General features: G+C 39.1%; 1 protein-coding gene across 1 annotated transcript in view; it reads left to right on the top strand.

Moving 5' to 3' along the window:
- The window catches only part of LOC128640462 (chymotrypsinogen B), a 29,514-nt gene extending 13,207 nt beyond the window's left edge, over positions 1 to 16,307 (top strand). Inside the window, exons 4-7 of the mRNA XM_053692941.1 lie at positions 2,938 to 3,019; positions 10,202 to 10,379; positions 14,767 to 14,900; positions 15,939 to 16,307. Coding sequence (XP_053548916.1) covers positions 2,938 to 3,019; positions 10,202 to 10,379; positions 14,767 to 14,900; positions 15,939 to 16,100 — 556 coding nt within the window. The 3' untranslated portion in view covers positions 16,101 to 16,307. The remainder of the gene's footprint in view (positions 1 to 2,937; positions 3,020 to 10,201; positions 10,380 to 14,766; positions 14,901 to 15,938) is intronic.
- Positions 16,308 to 25,039: the final 8,732 nt, after the last annotated feature.

Here is a 25,039-nt window from a genome sequence, read left to right on the forward strand (position 1 = left end):
AAACACATTTTAACATATTCAAATTGATTATAAATGACTTTTCATGTTTCAAGGTATTTGACTAGAAAGGGCTCAAAAGTGTATATATAATGTCTATATATGAATATATACGTGTATATATGTGTTATATGTGTATATATATGCTTGAGTGCAACCATTTAGTTTCAACTTGTAATATGTACATTAGTAAGAGCGATCGTAATATTGCTTATCGTGTCCCGCACTAACATTAGTGCACCACTTGTAATCTAGCCCATAGTAAGTGAACACAATGGGGTAGATTTACCAAGCAGTGGATGCTGCAATCTACCCCTGAAGTTTCCAGCTTGCCGGAAACTTAAGTTAAGAAGCCTTAACTCATCCACCACTTCTGAAGTGACGGACAGCAATCATCCCTATCAGATACAATCAGGATGATTGACACCCCCTGCTAGCAGTCGATTGTCCGCGAATGTGCAGGGGGCGGCATTGCACAAGGATTTCACCAGAAATGCTTGTGCAATGTTAAATGCCGACAGCGTATGCTGTCTGCATTTAGCGATGTCAGGCGGACATGATTCGTCACAGCGAATCATGTCCGCCCGCCGCCTGATAATTCAGGCCCCAATGTGTTTAACAATGCTGGCCTAGATTATAAGTGGAGTGCTATTGATAATGCAGGGTGAGCTATCATTATCGTTGGACCATGCAAGGATTAACTTGCACTCTGGTATTACAAGTCAATGATAAAACTAAATAACCAGAGAATATTTAACGCGGCCAAGATCCCTTTAGCACACCCTATACTTTTAATAGATATCCTGACTGCGCTAACTATACCTCATATAAGTTGCGCTCAAGTGCAACACATAACAGCACTAAAAAAGTTAGCGTGACTTGTTAGGGTTAGAGGAAAAGAAGAACAAAACACATGTAAAACATAAAAAGTATAAAGTATTACACTCATATATATAATCATATTACATGTAAAATAAAATTTTATTATTGAAATAAATGTATAAAAAGTGTTTATAAGGGACAGGGTATATTTCAAGGTGTTTGCCAAGAAAAGGCTCAAAGGTGCATATATGTGTATATATTTGTATGTATGTATGTGTATATATGTGTTCATTACGCATATGCATTTGTTTTGTTATGAATGCAAATTCAATAACGAAACATGGAAATTTGTTTGATTTTTACAAAACAAACATCCGAACGAATGCATCACGAAATTTAAAGACCATTAATAAATACTGACGAAATTTGTCAGTATGCATTTGTTTCCTATAAATTATCTTAGGGGTCAAAAACAAATTTACCTCTAGTCCGTTGTGGAGCCGCTCTAATTCCTACCCTTCTTCACAGAGCCACGCTAATAGGAGGTGCGATTCTTGAAAAAGCATATGTGCATATTCTTAGCAGCAACTACTGGGAGCTAGCTGGTGATTGGTGTCAGCATATACACTATATAGCCAAACATAGGTTGACACCCCTACTCATTATTGAAATCAGGTGTTTCAGCCACACCCATTGCTAACATCTGCATAAAATCTTGCACATGAAATCTCCATTGACAGTACAAGGGACGTACTGAAGAGATCAGTGACTTGAAACGTGGCACTGTTATAGGATGCCACCTTTGCAAAAAGTCAATTTGTGAAATTTCTGCTCTGCTAGATCTGCCTTGCTTAACTGTAAATGTCATTATTGTGAAATGGAAGTATCTAGGGGCAATAACGGCCCAGTCACAAAGACCATGCAAACTCACAGAGCAGGACCCACGAGTGCTGAAGTGTGTAGCACATAAAAAATCACCTTTATTTTGTTATATGTCGCATCACTCAATACAGAGTTCCAAACTGCCTCTGGAAGCAACAAAAGCACAAGAACTGTATGTTGGGAGCTTCATGAAATAGGTTTAAGGGCCAAGCATTTGTGCACAAGCTTCACATCAACATGCGCAATGTCAAGCATTAGCTGGAGTGGTGTAAAGTACGTCACTGGGGTGGTGTAAAGCACAATGCCATTGGACTCTGGAGAAGTGGAAACGTGTTCTATGGAGTGATGAATCATGTTTCACTATCTGGCGGTCTAATGGAGGAATCTGTGTGTGATAGCTGCCAGGAGAACGCTACCTACTGGAATGCTTAGTGTAAAGTTTGGTAGAGAAGGGATATTGGTCTAGGGCTGTTTTTGCAGGATTTGTGCTAAGCCCCTTAGTTGCAGGGAAGGGTCATCTTAACACCACAGGATATTACCAAATTATAGACAACTGGGCGCTTCCAACTTTGTGGGGTTGCCCGCTCCAGTTCCTGTATGACTTGGCTGTTCCCCTGTGCACAACGCGAGGTCCATGAAGACATGGTTTGACGAATTTGGTGTGGAGAAAATCGAGTGCCCTGCATAGAGCCCTGGCCTCAACTCAACGAACACCTTTGGGATGAATTGAAAATCCCAATTGCAAGCCAGACCGTCTTGTCCAACATCACTGCCTCCCTTCACAAATGCTGAAAGTACAAATTCCCACAGACACTCTTCAAAATCTTGTGGAAAACCTTCCCAGAAGAGTTGTGGCTGTTAAAGTCGCGGAGTGGGGGGGGGGGGGGGGCAGTTCCATATTAATGCACATGGTTTTAGAAAGGGATGTCTCATAAGCTCATATCGGTGAGATGGTCAGGTGCCCACATACCTTTGGCCAAATAGTGTATATGCTTCTTGTTATTGGTTCCCTCAATGTGTTCAACTAGCTACCAGTAGTACATTGTTGCTCTCTTCAACAAAGGATACCAAGAGAACAAATCCATTTTGATAACAGAAATATATTGGAAAGTTGTTTAAAATGACAGTCATGCTCTTATCTAAATCATAAAAGTTTAATTTTGACTTTACTGTCCTTTTAACAACCTGCCTTGATACGAACTCAAACTCATCTTTTATATTTTTATGTTACTTAAGTCCCAATAGTGATGTTGCTGTACTTGGAGAACATAGCCGAGTATCTAATGAGGAAAACATCCAGAGGATTGGCATAGCAAAGGTAACTTAAGGTCAACTAGTTTTTTATTGGGTCTGAATGTTACAAATAATGAACAGATTCAGTTCAGATAGAGCAATTATGAAAACACTTTCCAGTTTACTTCATAACCTTGATATTGGTTGTCGAATAGCATACCTAAGTAGGTAGCTTGGACGTGATAGGCTTACTATATGGCAATAGTTTTTCAAAAATGCTTTTAATAATGCTATATATTGTGTACATACTGCTGCTATCTAGTGCTCAAAAATGTATAACATTGTTAAAACTATTGTAAAACTACTGCCATATAGTGATCCTAACACGTGCAAGCTACCTACCTACCTAGGTATGCTCTTCAACTAAGAATACCATGAGAACAAAGTAAATTTGATTATAGAAGTATTGGATTTTTTTGATTGTATGCTCTATCTGATTCATGAAAAAAATATTCTGGGTTTTATTTCCCTTTCATGGTTAGTATGCAGTATATAAATTGTATTATGCAGTACATAAATATTGCAGTTATCACTTATAAATCATTAAGGCCTAGATTTGGAGTTCGGCGGTAGCCGTCAAAACCAGCGTTAGAGGCTCCTAACGCTGGTTTTAGGCTACCGCCGGTATTTGGAGTCAGTGATTAAAGGGTCTAACGCTCACTTTTCAGCCGCGACTTTTCCATACCGCAGATCCCCTTACGTCAATTGCGTATCCTATCTTTTCAATGGGATCTTTCTAACGCCGGTATTTAGAGTCGTTTCTGAAGTGAGCGTTAGAGCTCTAACGACAAAATTCCAGCCGCCTGAAAATAGCAGGAGTTAAGAGCTTTCTGGCTAACGCCGGTTCATAAAGCTCTTAACTACTGTACCCTAAAGTACACTAACACCCATAAACTACCTATGTACCCCTAAACCGAGCTCCCCCCACATCGCCGCCACTCGATTTAAATTTTTAACCCCTAATCTGCCGACCGCCACCTACGTTATACTTATGTACCCCTAATCTGCTGCCCCTAACACCGCCGACCCCTATATTATATTTATTAACCCCTAACCTGCCCCCCACAACGTCGCCGCCAGCTACTTAAAATAATTAACCCCTAATCTTCCGACCGCAAAGCGCCGCCACCTACGTTATCCCTATGTACCCCTAATCTGCTACCCCTAACACTGCCGACCCCTATATTATATTTATTAACCCCTAATCTGCCCCCCTCAACGTCGCCGACACCTGCCTACACTTATTAACCCCTAATCTGCCGAGCGGACCTGAGCGCTACTATAATAAAGTTATTAACCCCTAACCCGCCTCACTAACCCTATCATAAATAGTATTAACCCCTAATCTGCCCTCCCTAACATCGCCGACACCTAACTTCAATTATTAACCCCTAATCTGACGACCGGAGCTCACCGTTATTCTAATAAATTGATTAACCCCTAAAGCTAAGTCTAACCCTAACACTAACACCCCCCTAACTTAAATATAATTTTAATCTAACGAAATAAATTAACTCTTATTAAATAAATGATTCCTATTTAAAGCTAAATACTTACCTGTAAAATAAATCCTAATATAGCTACAATATAAATTATAATTATATTATAGCTATTTTAGGATTAATATTTATTTTACAGGCAACTTTTTAATTATTTTAACCAGGTACAATAGCTATTAAATAGTTACCTAGTTAAAATAATAACAAATTTACCTGTAAAATAAATCCTAACCTAAGATATAATTAAACCTAACACTACCCTATCAATAAATTAATTAAATAAACTACCTACAATTACCTACAATTAACCTAACACTACACTATCAATAAATTAATTAAACACAATTGCTACAAATAAATACAATTAAATAAACTAGCTAAAGTACAAAAAATAAAAAAGAACTAAGTTACAAAAAATAATAAAATATTTACAAACATAAGAAAAATATTACAACAATTTTAAACTAATTACACCGACTCTAAGCCCCCTAATAAAATAACAAAGCCCCCCAAAATAAAAAATTCCCAACCCTATTCTAAATTAAAAAAGTTACAAGCTCTTTTACCTTACCAGCCCTGAACAGGGCCCTTTGCGGGGCATGCCCCAAGGATTTCAGCTCTTTTGCCTGTAAAAAAAAACATACCATACCCCCCCCAACATTACAACCCACCACCCACATACCCCTAATCTAACCCAAACCCCCCTTAAATAAACCTAACACTAAGCCCCTGAAGATCTTCCTACCTTGTCTTCACCATACCAGGTTCACCGATCCGTCCTGGCTCCAACATCTTCATCCAACCCAAGCGGGGGTTGGCGATCCATCATCCGGTGCTGAAGAGGTCCAGAAGAGGCTCCAAAGTCTTCCTCCTATCCGGCAAGAAGAGGACATCCGGACCGGCAAACATCTTCTCCAAGCGGCATCTTCGATCTTCTTCCATCCGGTGCGGAGCGGGTCCATCTTGAAGCAGGCGACGCGGATCCATCCTCTTCTTCCGTTGTCTCCCGACGAATGACGGTTCCTTTAAGGGACGTCATCCAAGATGGCGTCCCTCGAATTCCGATTGGCTGATAGGATTCTATCAGCCAATCGGAATTAAGGTAGGAATTTTCTGATTGGCTGATGGAATCAGCCAATCAGAATCAAATTCAATCCGATTGGCTGATCCAATCAGCCAATCAGATTGAGCTCGCATTCTATTGGCTGTTCCGATCAGCCAATAGAATGCGAGCTCAATCTGATTGGCTGATTGGATCAGCCAATCGGATTGAACTTGATTCTGATTGGCTGATTCCATCAGCCAATCAGAAAATTCCTACCTTAATTCCGATTGGCTGATAGAATCCTATCAGCCAATCGGAATTCGAGGGACGCCATCTTGGATGACGTCCCTTAAAGGAACCGTCATTCGTCGGGAGACAACCGAAGAAGAGGATGGGTCCGCGTCGCCTGCTTCAAGATGGACCCGCTCCGCACCGGATGGAAGAAGATTGAAGATGCCGCTTGGAGAAGATGTTTGCCGGTCCGGATGTCCTCTTCTTGCCGGATAGGAGGAAGACTTTGGAGCCTCTTCTGGACCTCTTCAGCACCGGATGATGGATCGCCAACCCCCGCTTGGGTTGGATGAAGATGTTGGAGCCAGGACGGATCGGTGAACCTGGTATGGTGAAGACAAGGTAGGAAGATCTTCAGGGGCTTAGTGTTAGGTTTATTTAAGGGGGGTTTGGGTTAGATTAGGGGTATGTGGGTGGTGGGTTGTAATGTTGGGGGGGGGTATGGTATGTTTTTTTTTACAGGCAAAAGAGCTGAAATCCTTGGGGCATGCCCCGCAAAGGGCCCTGTTCAGGGCTGGTAAGGTAAAAGAGCTTGTAACTTTTTTAATTTAGAATAGGGTAGGGAATTTTTTATTTTGGGGGGCTTTGTTATTTTATTAGGGGGCTTAGAGTAGGTGTAATTAGTTTAAAATTGTTGTAATATTTTTCTTATGTTTGTAAATATTTTATTATTTTTTGTAACTTAGTTCTTTTTTATTTTTTGTACTTTAGCTAGTTTATTTAATTGTATTTATTTGTAGCAATTGTGTTTAATTAATTTATTGATAGTGTAGTGTTAGGTTAATTGTAGGTAATTGTAGGTAGTTTATTTAATTAATTTATTGATAGGGTAGTGTTAGGTTTAATTATATCTTAGGTTAGGATTTATTTTACAGGTAAATTTGTTATTATTTTAACTAGGTAACTATTAAATAGTTCTTAACTATTTAATAGCTATTGTACCTAGTTAAAATAAATACCAAGTTGCCTGTAAAATAAATATTAATCCTAAAATAGCTATAATATAATTATAATTTATATTGTAGCTATATTAGGATTTATTTTACAGGTAAGTATTTAGCTTTAAATAGGAATCATTTATTTAATAAGAGTTAATTTATTTCGTTAGATTAAAATTATATTTAATTTAGGGGGGGTGTTAGTGTTAGGGTTAGACTTAGCTTTAGGGGTTAATACATTTATTATAGTAACGGTGAGGTCCGCTCGGCAGATTAGGGGTTAATAATTGAAGTTAGGTGTCGGCGATGTTAGGGAGGGCAGATTAGGGGTTAATACTATTTATGATAGGGTTAGTGAGGCGGATTAGGGGTTAATAACTTTATTATAGTAGCGCTCAGGTCCGCTCGGCAGATTAGGAGTTAATAAGTGTAGGCAGGTGTCGGCGACGTTGAGGGGGGCAGATTAGGGGTTAATAAATATAATATAGGGGTCGGCGATGTTAGGGGCAGCAGATTAGGGGTACATAGGGATAACGTAGGTTGCGGCGGTTTACGGAGCGGCAGATTAGGGGTTAAAAAAAATATGCAGGTGTCAGCGATAGCGGGGGCGGCAGATTAGGGGTTAATAAGTGTAAGGTTAGGGGTGTTTAGACTCGGGGTACATGTTAGAGTGTTAGGTGCAGACGTAGGAAGTGTTTCCCCATAGGAAACAATGGGGCTGCGTTAGGAGCTGAACGCTGCTTTTTTGCAGGTGTTAGTTTTTTTTTCAGCTCAAACAGCCCCATTGTTTCCTATGGGAGAATCGTGCACGAGCACGTTTTTGAGGCCGGCCGCGTCCGTAAGCAACTCTGGTATCGAGAGTTGCATTTGCGGTAAAAATGCTCTACGCTCCTTTTTTGGAGCCTAACGCAGCATTTGTTTAAACTCTCGATACCAGAGTTAAATTTATGGTGCGGCCAGAAAAAAGCCCGCGGAGCGTTAACAGCCCTTTTACCGCCGAACTCCAAATCTAGGCTTAAGACTTTTCAATCAAATTATGTAGTGATCTCATCAATAATAATATAGTCTGGCCTTTTTTTTATACAATTATAAATGTTATATGATATAATATGTGATCTTATTTTCTACTGATAAACTAGATATACAAAACAATAAAAAATGGGTAAACCCATTCTTCCAGTTTCCCACAACATCCAAAAGTGATATGCCAGTCACATAGTATACTTTAGCAGCATCACCTGCATCGCTGACATTGCCGCCTGTTGGCATTTTTCTTCGGCCGGTGGCAGCGACCCTATTTGAAGTGGGCGTACACGGCGCAGACAGTGCGCTCACTGAAACTAAAAAATAGTTTCCATGTAAGCACACTCCAAATATTGCTAGCAAGACATAAGTTGCACTACACCTATGCTAACTACCTCAGGCGATGTAGTTTCGCCAGCTAATAGCTGGTGAGACAAACATGGCTACTACCCTCCTCGAAACCTGCACTTCGCTGATTCAACCAAATCGCATTGGTGGCGATACATCAGAATTAAAGTGCAGCCTACTCCCCCTTGCACGCCCCGCTAACTTCCCCTGAACGCATATACATACATTACATCTAAGCTACACTTCCCCTGCTCCACCTCGCTACCGCCCACTGACTGCCTAAATCTATTTCAGAGCTAACCTTCACTCCCCCTGCACCGCTCAGCTAACTTCCCCTGACTACCTACACCTATGTCACGCCTAACCTACACACCCCTGGAACTCCCAGCTAAGTCCCTAATACCACCAACACTGACGTAATGTCTAACCTACACTCCACTGGAACACCACAGCTAACTCCCACATACTGCCTACTGTCTGCAAACTACCTGACTATAATAAACTATACTAAATAGTAAACCTCCGCATTATAACTATAGAAGCTATGTCACTAAAATTATAAACAATGTTTAAATGATGTGTCATGAAGATGAGCTAAATTCTGGCGGACTCCACTTTTTTGGGTGTACTACCTTCTGGGAGGAATTGGGGACACTACAAGATGCATTGAAGTGCCCCCATTGCTCCCAGAAGGTAGCACACCCAAACAAGTGGTATCCCCAGGTGCCTCACCAAATTGCTGACAACATACTACAAGGGCGACTTGATCCCTTGCACCATGCTCGATAGGGCACCCCTTTCACCGGTAAGGTTTTGACGGCCCTCCGGCATTTACCTCATCTCCTTGACAAAATATGCATTTTCATGTACAATGTAGATTCTTTAAAGTATTTTATATATCTTAAAATGGATTTATTTTTTGCTTGCTGTGTTTATTATTTCAAACATAACTATTTATTTAAAAATATATGTTAGTATTAGGTTATGGCAGTTTAGGGGTCAATGTTTAAATAATATGCAAACATTGACCCCTAAACATTGACCCCTAAACAGCCATAACCTAATACTAACTGTAGAAGCTAAGGGGCATATCTATTCAACCCGATCGAGTATGATCGGGTTGATTGACGCCCCCCTGCTGGCGTCAAATTGGCCACGAATCTGCAGGGGGCGGTGTTGCACCAGCAGCTCACAAGAGCTGCTGGTGCAATGCTGAATACGGAGAGCGTATTGCTCTCCGCATTCAGCAATGTCTGTCGGACCTGATCCGCACTGTCCGATCAGATCCGACAGACATTTCATAAATAGGCCTCTAAGGCTCTACACATATATATTCAATATTTAAAATTATGCATTGTTATGTAGAATGCACATTATTTTAATGTTTGCATATAAAATAAAATGTAGTTAATGTTGCTAGTTGTGTTTATTATTTTTTATTAAAGACAGTATAATTAAAATTATAGTTCTACATAACTGCACGCCTGTTATGTAAAAATATAATTTAACATAACTATATATTAACATGTATATAGCTATGTTATCACTAATAAACACAACAAGCTAACATAAATACATTTTAAATTATATGCAATACTTAAAATAATATGCAATATACATGGCAATGCATACAATTTTAAATATTAAATATCAATGCAAGGCCAGACTACATTTTATATACAATGTTTAAAATAAAATGCATGGTCATGTATAATTCATATTAGTTTAAGTATTGGATATAAATTACTGTTTGTAAAAAAGACAAATATAGCTGAGCTGAAAACTGATTTCCGTTAACCTTAAAAGATCGGTATCTATTATCTAGACTGTTGCATATCCTGATAAATTTGAGTTTTCTCAAATATTACTATACTTAGATAATCAGAGAGTATATCTATTTCTAAACACTACATATGTCTTCACTAATTATTCTATATTTTTATCTATTATTTTTATTAGCTATATTATTGTTGGTTCTTTCTATTGATCTTATAATCTAACGCTAAATGTGAAAAATTACAGTTAATTTATAAGGCAAATAAATGACAGATTCTTTATTTCAGGTTTTAGAGCATCCAGATTATAGCAACAGCATTTCCGCTGATGTTACCCTTTTAAAACTGAAGACCCCGGCTGTATTGGGACCTCATGTGTCTCCTGTTTGTTTGCCCGCAAAGCAGGATGTTTTCCCAGAAAACCTAAAGTGCATTACCACTGGCTGGGGGAGACCCAGTACTGGATGTATGTAGACAATTTTTGGGTCATTTGAATTTGTCAACAATCCTTCTATTATTATTGTTTCTAATATTGTACACTAAGCGCTAGACTACAGAGATAGAGATAAAAGGCGAGTTTAAAATCCTCCACTATGCACAAAATATAGAAAAAATAACTAATTGTGTAGTTCATTAACAAATCTAGACAGGCCCAGAGGCTTTTTTTCTCTAAACAGGCCCAGAGGCTTGTTTTCCCACAGAAAACCTCTGAATTACATTGTTTCCAATGCAGCAAAGGATTCTGGGTAAGATATGCAAATTAAGTACACAATGACACACCTTTTTACTTCAGTCTGCTTTTCAGCAGGTTCCCTTTACGCCAAAGTATCGCTGTTCACACAGCTTATAAACTTAGCTAGGGTTAGTGCAGTGATTCATAACCATCCCAGGACAGACTGTTTCGTTGTTTTTGCCACTCATCAGCTGGGAGCAAGTAAAAAAGGTGTGTCATTGTGTACTTAATTTGCATATCTTACCCAGAATCCTTTGCTGCATTGGAAACAATGTAATTCAGAGGTTTTCTGTGGGAAAACAAGCCTCTGGGCCTGTCTAGATTTGTTAATGAACTACACAATGAGTTATTTTTTCTATATTTTGTGCGTAGTGGAGGATATTAAACTCGCCTTTTGTCTCCCCCTAATTTAAAATGTTGTTGTTTTCTGCCTGGAATCAACTTCACCTAGCAGTGATTCTAACCTTCTCCCAGCTGATGAGTGGCAAAAACCACAAAACAGTCTGTCCTGGGATGGTTATGAATCACTGCACTAACCCTAGCTAAGTTTATAAGCTGTGTGAACAGCGATACTTTGGCGTAAAGGGAACCTGCTGAAGAGCAGACTGAAGTAAAAAGGTGTGTCATTGTGTACTTAATTTGCATATCTTACCCAGAATCCTTTGCTGCATTGGAAACAATGTAATTCAGAGGTTTTCTGTGGGAAAACAAGCCTCTGGGCCTGTCTAGATTTGTTAATGAACTACACAATGAGTTATTTTATATATATATATATATATATATATAGTCAATAGGTATTTTAACTTGCACTGGGTGAGTAGCAAATGTTTAATATGCTTATAAAGTCCCTCCTGGTATATTTCAATAGCTGCTACATCTGAGGATTCCACTATCACCAATGGAAAGGGTGGTTTAGGGCAGTGATTTTTAACCTTTTTTTTGCCGCGGCACACTTTTTTACATTAAAAAATCCTGTGGCACACCACCATCCCAAAATTTTAAAGAAATCACACATTGTAGCCTAATACAGCATATATATACACATACACACACACAAACATACTGTATGTATTGTGCTGTTATGCCATGCCTCCTACAAACTACCCCTGCACTGGGAGTAAAAAACAAGCAAAGTTTAAAAAATATGTCACACTGTTGTCAGTCTGCCGTGGCACACCTGAGGATCTCTCACGGCACACTGGTTGAAAAACACTGGTTTAGGGTATGAAGTATGGGGTCCAGATGTCAGCACTCATAGAAGGGAGAAAACATAAAAAGAAAACAACTTATGGTGCAGTATGAAAAGCACTAGTGTGATGTGTAGCAATAAATAGTAGAATAATGCTCACCTTATTTGACCTCAAACTTGTGAGGTATGTTGATTGCACGGAGGGGATTTTTTTGTACCTATCTGTGTTAAAAGATGTTATCCTCTCTTTGGCCCTTTAGAGTATGTTATTTCTTTCAACAGCCTCTTGAAGTATGGTGTTTTTTTGCTTCTCCTCTGTGGGGTATGGTGAAAATCCCTGGAGTTTGAGCTTGTCCCTTCTCCTCTGTGGAGTATGGTGGAATCCTGTATATAAGTAAGGGATATGTTTCTGAAGAATGTGTTGGAAACACTTGAAGGTTTTAAAAATAAAACTCCTTTATTTTGCACAAACATTAATACACAAACATCATGTTTGTGTGATTATATACACTTTAAAACTGAGGGTGAAATCCCTAAAAGGTACTGATAATGCTGTCCTCGTGATAATAACCCATATAAAGGTGGGCTTTAAAGTGTCCAAGAAAACAGAGTTAGCGTAGCAGTTTTAAACTCTATGATATCTGCACTATGCCCAAATGGTAATTGATGCAGGTTGCTTTAAAACAAAAATGGAGAATGATTCTCCCTGTGTCAATGTCTCGCAGAAAAGCAATACCCGAAAATGTCCTTTACGGTGTCCAGATGAATATCCTATAAGGAGGATGTCCTTGGATGGAAAATCTGTTAGTGACAGAGTTCGTTGCTGTACTGTGTTTGCAGTGAAGAATCCCGTTGGTCTCGCCGGACCGGAAATGACGTCAGAAATGGGCATGCCCTTACACGTTTCGTAAACTACGTTCACTTCATCAGCCATTAGCAGGACGTATTCGATCGGGTTGATTTCTGTCCGCGGTCTCAGAGTAGACCGCTGCTTCATAACTTCTGTTTCCGGCAAACCTGAAGGCTCACAGGGAAACAAGGGCCATTCGGCCCTTGTTAAATCTACCCCTATGAAAGACGTTAATACAGTCATAATATTTATTTTTGCGTGCATCAGGTTTACACTTAAGCAAATACGTTTTACTTTCAACTTGGAATAGGAACGCAACATGACACGCACAAAAAAACTCTGTCTAGCATAATTTACACTCAAGCGGAAGCGCTAAATAGTGCTCCACTCGTAATCTAGCCCTAATGTGTAATAATGATGTTAACAAAAACTACACTCATTCCCAAAGCAACACTGTAATTAATCAAAGTTAGAAAATGATTTCCCTATTCAATGTTATTCTAAGGAACTGATCTCACTGTAAGAGCTACTTTACAGATTAGTGAATCAATTACATGGGACAGCATATCAATTGGAGAGCTTTTTCTCACTGTTGACCCTTTTAATCTTTGTGAATTTAGACACTTACATTAGTTTAAAATAATGTTGTCTGCATAAATTTGATCTAAATGAATTTTTAGTTTTTGATGAACATTCAACATTTGTTTTTTTTAACTTTATCACAAATAACATTTTATTATTTATATATCAAGATTCTAATGTTGATTCTTTTCAACTTCAAGATAAATCTATTGGCTTCAGTGTTCATATGTAGTACTAACATTTTAATATTTGTTATTAATGTGTTACATTCAATATTTAAATGTTAATATTCCATATTCAAACTCTAGAATTTGTTCTATCGAGTATCTCTGAACAAATATCAAGGGAAATATTCATTTTACAATTCGATTGTTAAAGCTGCAATTATCACCAATCTTAAACAATTGTTGGGACTTGGATTTCAGTAACAATAAGGAGCATATTCTTATGCCCTGCTACATGCCTCAGCATAAAGCAATCACAAGCCACGTTTACAATATCATAACACATTTATGAATACACAACTTTCTTTTTTTTTCTTTTTTTTGTGGCTTCTGTCCTAACTGTTCTCAAACACTATTCGCTAAATTAACAAGATACACACTTATTGCTTAATGTAATTGACACTTTTCCATACCTATGTTACTAGATTCTACTATTGATTCAACAGAATTGAAACCTTCAAGAACTACAAGACCGATCTAATATTCCTGTCTAAAATACATACTACATAGGGGTAGATTTATCAATGTGCGGGCAGACATTTCTGGTGAAATGCTTGTGCAATGCCCCTGCACATTAATCGGCCGCAAGCAGGAGGTGTCATTCAACCCGATCGTATCCGATCGGGCTGATTGCTGTCCGCCGCCTCAGAGGTGGCGTACGAGTTAAGGAGTAGCGGTCTTAAGACTGCAGCTTCTTAACTTATATTTCTGGTGAGCCTGAAAGTACGGGGTAGATAGCAGCATCAGCTGCTTGGTAAATCTACCCCATAATCCTAAAAATAGTCTTATGCACAACCTTCATTTACCACTTCTTTAGGAGGGTTATTCCCTGTACCTACAAACCTTTCAAAAATAAGTTTACAACAAAAATTACTACTAAAATCTGCAACATATTGGAAACACTCATATTTCTCTCTGAAGCAATGGGCTCTTTCTCCAGTAAATTATGACATTAAAACTCATCAGTATCCATCAAGCAGGTCTCTCAATTTTTTGTATCTTCCATCTAGATCTTGTAAATCTCAGTTCCCTCCGTTTGTAAACTGAATGGATAAATCTATGTGCAGTATATTGTCTCATCTTCACCTCTCTTTTATTGTAATGTTGTTGGCTATACCAACATATTCCTTGTTTTCCTGTAGTGTAAGCTTAGCTTGTCATGATATTATCATTTCTGAGTGTTACTGTGTTTACATCTGCAAACGCTTCATATTCACTGATTGAAATACATTTGCTTTGGTATAAACAATTTCCCTATATTCATGTTCCCTGTAGCCTTTGCTTCAGCGATAATCCTTCAACAAGTGGCACTGCCAATAGTTGGTGAGGAAGACTGCAAGAAACAATGGGGCAGCTCCGTGACTGAATCAATGATTTGTGCTGGGGCAGCGGGAGCATCCTCCTGCCATGTAAGTATCAAAAAGATACCGGGCTAAGATACGACTTAGTAGAAAAGTTAACATGACACTAATATGTCTGTAAGGATCAAATACAATTAGAACATGGATATTATACATGCTACATTTAGAGCCAGATTACAAGGTGAGCACAGAAATGCAAGGAAATCTAATAACACTTGTGCTCAAGTCAGTGGTTAATATTTACTGTGTGTGTGGGGTAGTATAATGTGTGCCACAATACACATCTTGGATCAGGCCATTGAGCTATTTTCCTTAGGTACCAGATTTGTATAAGGGCCAGCGCTAAAATTATTCATGAGGGATAATGCTCAAGAGCAAAACTTCTGTTAAATAGTAACTTTTTTTACTTTAGTTCTTGCTATACACTATCAATGCTAATGTTACATATACAACCTTACACATGCATACACCTACACATTCATACACATACACCTACACATGCATATACTTACACATGCATACACCTACACATTCATACACATACACCTACACATGCATATACTTACACATGCATACACTTACACATGCATACACTTACACATTCATACACATACACCTGCACATGCATACACCTACACATGCATACACTTACACATTCATACACATACACTTACACATGCATACACTTACACATTCATACACATACACCTACACATGCATACACTTACACATGCATACACTTACACATTCATACACATACACCTACACATGCATACACTTACACAAATACACTTAAACACATACACCTACACATGCATACACTTACACATTCATACACATGCATACACTTAAAACATACACTTACACACATACACCTACACATGCATACACTTAGACACATACACCTACACATGCATACACTTACACACATACACTTACTCACATACACCTACACATGCATACACCTACACAAATACACTTACACACATACACCTACACATGCATACACTTACACACATACACCTACACATGCATACACTTAAACACATACACTTTTTTAAGCACTAATATATTTTTCATTTTTAGGGGGATTCTGGTGGTCCACTTGTTTGCCAGATTGGAGATTCTTGGTCCCTTGTAGGCATTGTGTCCTGGGGATCTTCTTCTTGTAACATCAAGTTGCCAGCTGTCTACTCAAGAGTGACCTACGTCCGCCAATGGATAGATGAGCAAATCACATCAGGATAGGGATGAAGAGCACATTACAGTACTGCTGTTAACAAATGCTAAACTGAACACAGATCAGTGATAGACTTTATGTCTGTTCTTAGAAACATAATTCTAATGATGCAGTTTTGCACAAAATATTAGTATTACAAGTTGCAAAGGACTCATAAAGCAATGAGTTACAATGTCTTGAATATCTCTTAATGCAATAAAGTGTCTCAGAAAATACTTTTAATACTTTGTTTTAATGCAATACAGTGTTCTACAATTGAAAAAAAACCTTTGTGTGTCTGTGTGTTGGTGAGGGTGTAGTTTCTGGCTTGGGAGCTAATGCTGGGTGAATATTGGAGTGATTAAAGGGACATTAAACTGCTACAAAAGAATAGTAACTACTCTGCAGCTATTTACAAATCCGTTCTCCTGCTTTAATAACTTAAAGGTGCCAAATACTGAAGCTCCGCCTCTTTGTGCTGGGGGCCGCCATCTTGGAGCTCAGGTATTCTCACAGCCTGTGACAGAAGCAGTGCACACTCACAGATCAGTAATATTGTCTAGTTTTACAGCTGTATAATGTGCTTCAGGTTAGTGTGCCTGATACATCATGTGAGCTTCACATTTACAGTTACACAAAATATATTTTAAAAAGCACTCAACAATAATATAGAGCATTACAGCAACAGCAAAAATGTACAGCTCCTGCTTTGTATTATGCACCCTAACCTGAAGCACATTGCACAGCTGTAAAACTAGACAATATTACTGATCTGTGTGACCAGCTTCTGTCACAGGCTGTGAGAATACCTGAGCTAGTAAATGGCGGCCCCCAGCAAAAAGATGCAGAGCTTCTGACACCTTTAAGCTATTAAAACAGGAGAACAGATTTGAAAAGAGCAGCAGGAACAGGATGAAATGCAATAACATAAGGCGAGATTACGAGTCTTGCGTTAGCCTTAAAAAGCAGCGTTGAGAGGTCCCAACACTGCTTTTTAATGCCCGCTGGTATTACGAGTCTGGTACAGGTGTACCGCTCACTTTTCTTCCGCGACTCGAGCTTACCGCAATTCCCCTTACGTAAATTGCATATCCTATCTTTTCAATGGGACTTGCCTAACGCCGGTATTACGAGTCTTGGAAGTAGTGAGCGGTACAGCCTCTCTTGTCAAGACTCCTACCGCATTTAAAAGTCAGTAGTTAAGAGTTTTAGGGGCTAACGCCGGAACATAAAACTCTTAACTAAAGTGCTAAAAAGCACACTAACATCCATAAACTACCTATTAACCCCTAAACCGAGGCCCCCCCCCCCCCCCCACATCGGAAACACTTTAATAAAGTTTTTAACCCCTAATCTGCCGACCGGACATCGCTGCCACTGTAATAAATATATTAACCCCTAAACCGCCACACTCCCACCTCGCAAACACTAGTTAAATTTTATTAACCCCTAATCTGCCGTCCCTAACATCACCGACACCTACCTACATTTATTAACTCCTAATCTGCCACCCCCATCGCTGCAATTATATTAAATTTATTAACCCCTAAACCTAAGTCTAACCCTAACACCCCCTAACTTAAATATAATTTAAATAAAACGAAATAAAATTACTACAATTAAATAAATGAATCCTATTTAAAACTAAATACTTACCTATAAAATAAACCCTAAGCTAGCTACAATATAACTAATAGTTACATTTGTATCTATCTTAGGGTTTATAGTTATTTTACAGGCAACTTTGTATTTATTTTAACTAGGTACAATAGTTATTAAATAGTTATTAACTATTTAATAACTACCTAGTTTAAATAAGTACAAATTTACCTGTAAAATAAATCCTAACCTAAATTACAATTACACCTAACACTACACTACAGGGAGTGCAGAATTATTAGGCAAATGAGTATTTTGACCACATCATCCTCTTTATGCATGTTGTCTTACTCCAAGCTGTATAGGCTCGAAAGCCTACTACCAATTAAGCATATTAGGTGATTTGCATCTCTGTAATGAGAAGGGGTGTGGTCTAATGACATCAACACCCTATATCAGGTGTGCATAATTATTAGGCAACTTCCTTTCCTTTGGCAAAATGGGTCAAAAGAAGGACTTGACAGGCTCAGAAAAGTCAAAAATAGTGAGATATCTTGCAGAGGGATGCAGCACTCTTAAAATTGCAAAGCTTCTGAAGCGTAATCATCGAACAATCAAGCGTTTCATTCAAAATAGTCAACAGGGTCGCAAGAAGCGTGTGGAAAAACCAAGGCGCAAAATAACTGCCCATGAACTGAGAAAAGTCAAGCGTGCAGCTGCCAAGATGCCACTTGCCCCCAGTTTGGCCATATTTCAGAGCTGCAACATCACTAGAGTGCCCAAAAGCACAAGGTGTGCAATACTCAGAGACATGGCCAAGGTAAGAAAGGCTGAAAGACGACCACCACTGAACAAGACACACAAGCTGAAACGTCAAGACTGGGCCAAGAAATATCTCAAGACTGATTTTTCTAAGGTTTTATGGACTGATGAAATGAGAGTGAGTCTTGATGGGCCAGATGGATGGGCCCGTGGCTGGATTGGTAAAGGGCAGAGAGCTCCAGTCCGACTCAGACGCCAGCAAGGTGGAGGTGGAGTACTGGTTTGGGCTGGTATCATCAAAGATGAGCTTGTGGGGCCTTTTCGGGTTGAGGATGGAGTCAAGCTCAACTCCCAGTCCTACTGCCAGTTTCTGGAAGACAGCTTCTTCAAGCAGTGGTACAGGAAGAAGTCTGCATCCTTCAAGAAAAACATGATTTTCATGCAGGACAATGCTCCATCACACGCGTCCAAGTACTCCACAGCGTGGCTGGCAAGAAAGGGCATAAAAGAAGAAAATCTAATGACATGGCCTCCTTGTTCACCTGATCTGAACCCCATTGAGAACCTGTGGTCCATCATCAAATGTGAGATTTACAAGGAGGGAAAAAAGTACACCTCTCTGAACAGTGTCTGGGAGGCTGTGGTTGCTGCTGCACGCAATGTTGATGGTGAACAGATCAAAACACTGACAGAATCCATGGATGGCAGGCTTTTGAGTGTCCTTGCAAAGAAAGGTGGCTATGTTGGTCACTGATTTGTTTTTGTTTTGTTTTTGAATGTCAGAAATGTATATTTGTGAATGTTGAGATGTTATATTGGTTTCACTGGTAAAAATAAATAATTCAAATGGGTATATATTTGTTTTTTGTTAAGTTGCCTAATAATTATGCACAGTAATAGTCACCTGCACACACAGATATCCCCCTAAAATAGCTAAAACTAAAAACAAACTAAAAACTACTTCCAAAAATATTCAGCTTTGATATTAATGAGTTTTTTGGGTTCATTGAGAACATGGTTGTTGTTCAATAATAAAATTAATCCTCAAAAATACAACTTGCCTAATAATTCTGCACTCCCTGTATCATTAAATTAATTACCTAAACTAACTACAATTAACTACAATTAAATTAAATAAACTAAAGTACAAAAAAACCCCCACTAAATTACAGAAAATTAAAAAATAATTACAATTTTTTAAAACTAATTACACCTAATCTAATCTCCCTAATAAAATAAAAAGCCCCCCAAAATAATAAAATTCCCTACCCTATACTAAATTACAAATAGCCCTTAAAAAGGCTTTTTGCGGGGCATTGCCCCAAAGTAATCAGCTCTGTTACCTGAAAAAAAAATACAATACCCCCCACATTAAAACCCCCCACCCACACACCCAACCCTACTCTAAAACCCACCCAATCCCCCCTTAATAAAACCTAACACTACCCCCTTGAAGATCACCCTACCTTGAGCCTTCTTCACCCAGCCGGGCACAAGTGGTCCTCCAGAGGGGCAGAAGTCTTCATCCAATCCGGGCAGAAGAGGACCTCCAGACGGGCAGAAGGCTTCATCCAGGCGGCATCTTCTATCTTCATCCATCCGGAGCGGGTCCATCTTGAAGTCAACCGACGTGGAGCATCCTCTTCTTCTGACGACTCCTGACGAATGAAGGTTCCTTTAAATGACGTCATCCAAGATGGCATACCTTGAATTCTGATTGGCTGATAGGATTCTATCAGCCAATTGGAATTAAGGTAGGAAAAATCCTATTGGCTGATCCAATTAGCCAATAGGATTCAGCTCACATTCTATTGGCTGTTCCAATCAGCCAATAGAATGCGATCTCAATTCTATTGGCTGATTTCATAAGCCAATATGATTTTTCCTACCTTAATTCCGATTGGCTGATAGAATCCTATCAGCCAATCGGAATTCAAGGGACGCCATCTTGGATGACGTCATTTAAAGGAACCTTCATTCGTCGGGAGTGTTAGACTTAGGTTTAGGGGTTAATAAATTTAATATAGTAGCGGCGACGATGGGGGCGGCAGATTAGGGGTTAATAACTATAACGTAGGCGTCAGCGATGTTAGGGGCAGCAAATTAGGGGTTCATAGGGATAATGTAGGTGGCGGCGGTGTCTGGAGTGGCAGATTAGGGGTTAAAAATATAATGCAGGTGTCGGGGACAGCAGATTAGGGGTTAATAAGTGTAAGATTAGGGGTGTTTAGACTCGGGGTTCATGTTAGGGTGTTAGGTGTAAACATTAATTTTATTTCCCCATAGGAATCAATGGGGCTGCGTTAGAAGCTGAACACTGCTTTTTTGCATGTGTTAGGTTTTTTTCAGCTGAATCTGCTCCATTGATTCCTATGGGGAAATCGTGCACGAGCATTTCTTGCCAGCTCACTGCTACCGTAAGCAACGCTGGTATTGAGTTGAGATGTGGAGCTAAATTTTGCTATACACTCACCTTTTTGCGGCTAATTCCGGGTTTAAAAAAACCTGTAATACCAGCGTTGTCTTAAGGGAGCAGTGAAAAAAAAAGCTTGTTAGCAACGCACCCCTGTTACCGCAAAACTCGTAATCTCGGTGATAGTGAGTAGTAACCATTTTAGGGTAGTTGTGCTCAGTAGTTTAATGTCCCTTTAATGCTGAGTGTTAGTGAATAGTGCTGAAGCAATGTCATGATTGTGTGGTACAGATTGATAGACAGATACAGACAGATTGATAGATACCACTAAAAAAACATTAAACTCAAAAAATTGTCTCAGTTCTATCTAAAACAGAATGTTTCAAAATTACAATTAGAGCTTTGTTTTTTTTAAAAATAGAAGTTTCTGTATTGAATAAACCAACTTTTTTTCTGTAGGATTCTAGGGACCCAGCTGTGCACATTCTGTTAGTTTCACCTTAAATATACAGTAAACGGCTTAACCCTTTTCACGCATAAAAAATATATATAAAAACAAACACATTTTTAACATGTTTAGTTGCTCATCTTTCATATACATGTTAGAAGATATTTGAGTAATATGCCTCTTTAAACAGATACATGCATTTAAATACATATAAACAGATACATGCATTTAAAGACATATAAACAGATACATGCATTTAAAGACATATAAACAGATACATGCATTTAAAGACATATAAACAGATAAATGTATTTACAGCCATATAAACAGATAAATGTATTTACAGCCATATGAACAGTCACAAAGAAAGTTAGAAGAGACGGAAATTGGTATCTAGAAATACAGACATTAATATACAAATAGAAAGGTAGCTATGGTTTGAAACATGCAATACTAGCCAGAGGTCACTAGATGGTGCTCTTACATTTTAAAGAAGATGACTAATATTTTGCTAACTTGGGCCTAGATTTGGAGTTTGGCGGTAAAAGGGCTGTTAACGCTCCGCGGGCTTTTTTCTGGCCGCACCATAAATTTAACTCTGGTATCGAGAGTTCAAACAAATGCTGCGTTAGGCTCCAAAAAAGGAGCGTAGAGCATTTTTACCGCAAATGCAACTCTCGATACCAGAGTTGCTTACGGACGCGGCCGGCCTCAAAAACGTGCTTGTGCACGATTCTCCCATAGGAAACAATGGGGCTGTTTGAGCTGAAAAAAAACCTAACACCTGCAAAAAAGCAGCGTTCAGCTCCTAACGCAGCCCCATTGTTTCCTATGGGGAAACACTTCCTACGTCTGCACCTAACACTCTAACATGTACCCCGAGTCTAAACACCCCTAACCTTACACTTATTAACCCCTAATCTGCCGCCCCCGCTATCGCTGACACCTGCATTTTATTTTTAACCCCTAATCTGCCGCTCCGTAAACCGCCGCAACCTACGTTATCCCTATGTACCCCTAATCTGCTGCCCTAACATCGCCGACCCCTATATTATATTTATTAACCCCTAATCTGCCCCCCTCAACGTCGCCGACACCTGCCTACACTTATTAACCCCTAATCTGCCGAGCGGACCTGAGCGCTACTATAATAAAGTTATTAACCCCTAATCCGCCTCACTAACCCTATAATAAATAGTATTAACCCCTAATCTGCCCTCCCTAACATCGCCGACACCTACCTTCAATTATTAACCCCTAATCTTCCGAGCGGAGCTCACCGCTATTCTAATAAATGTATTAACCCCTAACGCTAAGTCTAACCCTAACACTAACACCCCCATAACTTAAATATAATTTACATCTAACGAAATTAATTAACTCTTATTAAATAAATTATTCCTATTTAAAGCTAAATACTTACCTGTAAAATAAATCCTAATATAGCTACAATATAAATTATAATTATATTATAGCTATTTTAGGATTAATATTTATTTTACAGGTAACTTTGTAATTATTTTAACCAGGTACAATAGCTATTAAATAGTTAAGAACTATTTAATAGTTACCTAGTTAAAATAATAAAAAATTTACCTGTAAAATAAATCCTAACCTAAGATATAATTAAACCTAACACTACCCTATCAATAAAATAATTAAATAAACTACCTACAATTACCTACAATTAACCTAACACTACACTATCAATAAATTAATTAAACACAATTCCTACAAATAAATACAATTACATAAACTAGCTAAAGTACAAAAAATAAAAAAGAACTAAGTTACAAAAAATAAAAAAATATTTACAAACATAAGAAAAATATTACAACAATTTTAAACTAATTACACCTACTCTAAGCCCCCTAATAAAATAACAAAGCCCCCCCAAAATAAAAAATTCCCTACCCTATTCTAAATTAAAAAAGTTACAAGCTCTTTTACCTTACCAGCCCTGAACAGGGCCCTTTGCGGGGCATGCCCCAAGAATTTCAGCTCTTTTGCCTGTAAAAGAATAAATACAATACCCCCCCCCCAACATTACAACCCACCACCCACATACCCCTAATCTAACCCAAATCCCCCTTAACCCCTTAACGACCGAGGACGTGCAGGGTACGTCCTCAGAAAAAAGGCAGTTAATGCCTGAGAACGTACCCTGCACGTCCTCGGTTTGGAAAGCAGCTGGAAGCGATCCTGATCACTTCCAGCTGCTTTCCGGTTATTGCAGGATGCCTCGATATCAAGGCATCCTGCAATAACAATTTTTGCCCCTCCGGTGCAGAGAGAGCCACTCTGTGGCCCTCTCTGCACCGGACATCGATGGCCGCATTCGTTGGTGGGTGGGAGCGTAAATGGGAGGTGGGTGGGCGGCCATCGATGGCTTCTTAGTCAGAGAGGGGGGCGGGATCGGGGGCGGGATCGCCGGGGGCGCGCACAGGCGCGCGCGCGTGCACAGGGGGCGGCGGGAGGGCGCGTGCATGGGGAGGGAGCGGGTGGGAACCGCTTACACTACAGAAAATTGTACATATTTTTGTACAATATAATAAAAATAAAACGTAATGGAAGGGATCTGGGAGGGGGTGGGGGATTGATCTGGGGGGGGGGGAGCTACACTACAGAAAAAACTGAAATAAATGAAAAAAAAACCATTTTTATATGCAAACTGGGTACTGGCAGACAGCTGCCAGTACCCAAGATGGCCCCCAATAAGGCAGTGGGGGGGGAGGGTAGAGAGCTGTTTTGGGGGGGATCAGAGAGGTTGGGGGCTAAGGGGGGATCCTACATAGCATCATATGTAAATATGCTTAAAAAAAAAAAAAGTAAAAAAAAAAAACCTTTTATTTTAGTACTGGCAGACTTTCTGCCAGTACTTAAGATGGCGGGGACAATTGTGGGGTGGGGGAGGGAAGAGAGCTCTATGGGAGGGATCAGGGGGTCTGATGTGTCAGGTGGGAAGCTGATCTCTACACTAAAGCTAAAATTAACCCTGCAAGCTCCCTACAAGCTACCTAATTAACCCCTTCACTGCTGGGCATAATTCACGTTTTGTGCGCAGTGGCATTTAGCGGCCTTTTAATTACCAAAAAGCAACACCAAAGCCATATATGTCTGCTATTTCTGAACAAAGGGGATCCCAGAGAATCATTTACAACCATTTGTACCATAATTGCACAAGTTGTTTCTAAATAATTTCAGTGAGAAACCTAAAGTTTGTGAAAAAGTTGACTATTTTTTTTAATTTAATCGTATTTGGCGGTGAAATGGTGGCCTAAAATATACCAAAATGGGCCTAGATCAATACTTGGGGTTGTCTACTACACTACACTAAAGCTAAAATTAACCCTACAAGCTCCCTACAAGTTCCCTAATTAACCCCTGCACTGCTGAGCATAATACACTTGTGGTGTGCAGCAGCATTTAGCGGACTTCTAATTACTTAAAAACAACGCCAAAGCGATATATGTCTGCTATTTCTGAACAAAGGGGATCCCAGAGAAGCATTTACAACCATTTGTGCCATAATTGCACAAAATGTTTGTTAATGATTTCAGTGAGAAACCTAAAATTTGGAAAAATTTTACTTTTTTTTTTTATTTGATCGCATTTGGCGGTGAAATGGTGGCATGAAATATACCAAAATGGGCCTAGATCAATACTTTGGGATGTCTTCTAAAAAAATATATATACATGTCAAGGGATATTCAGGGATTCCTGAAAGATATCAGTGTTCCAATGTA

Source organism: Bombina bombina, chromosome 1 (assembly GCF_027579735.1).
Source record: "Bombina bombina isolate aBomBom1 chromosome 1, aBomBom1.pri, whole genome shotgun sequence".
Classification (NCBI taxonomy): domain Eukaryota; kingdom Metazoa; phylum Chordata; class Amphibia; order Anura; family Bombinatoridae; genus Bombina; species Bombina bombina.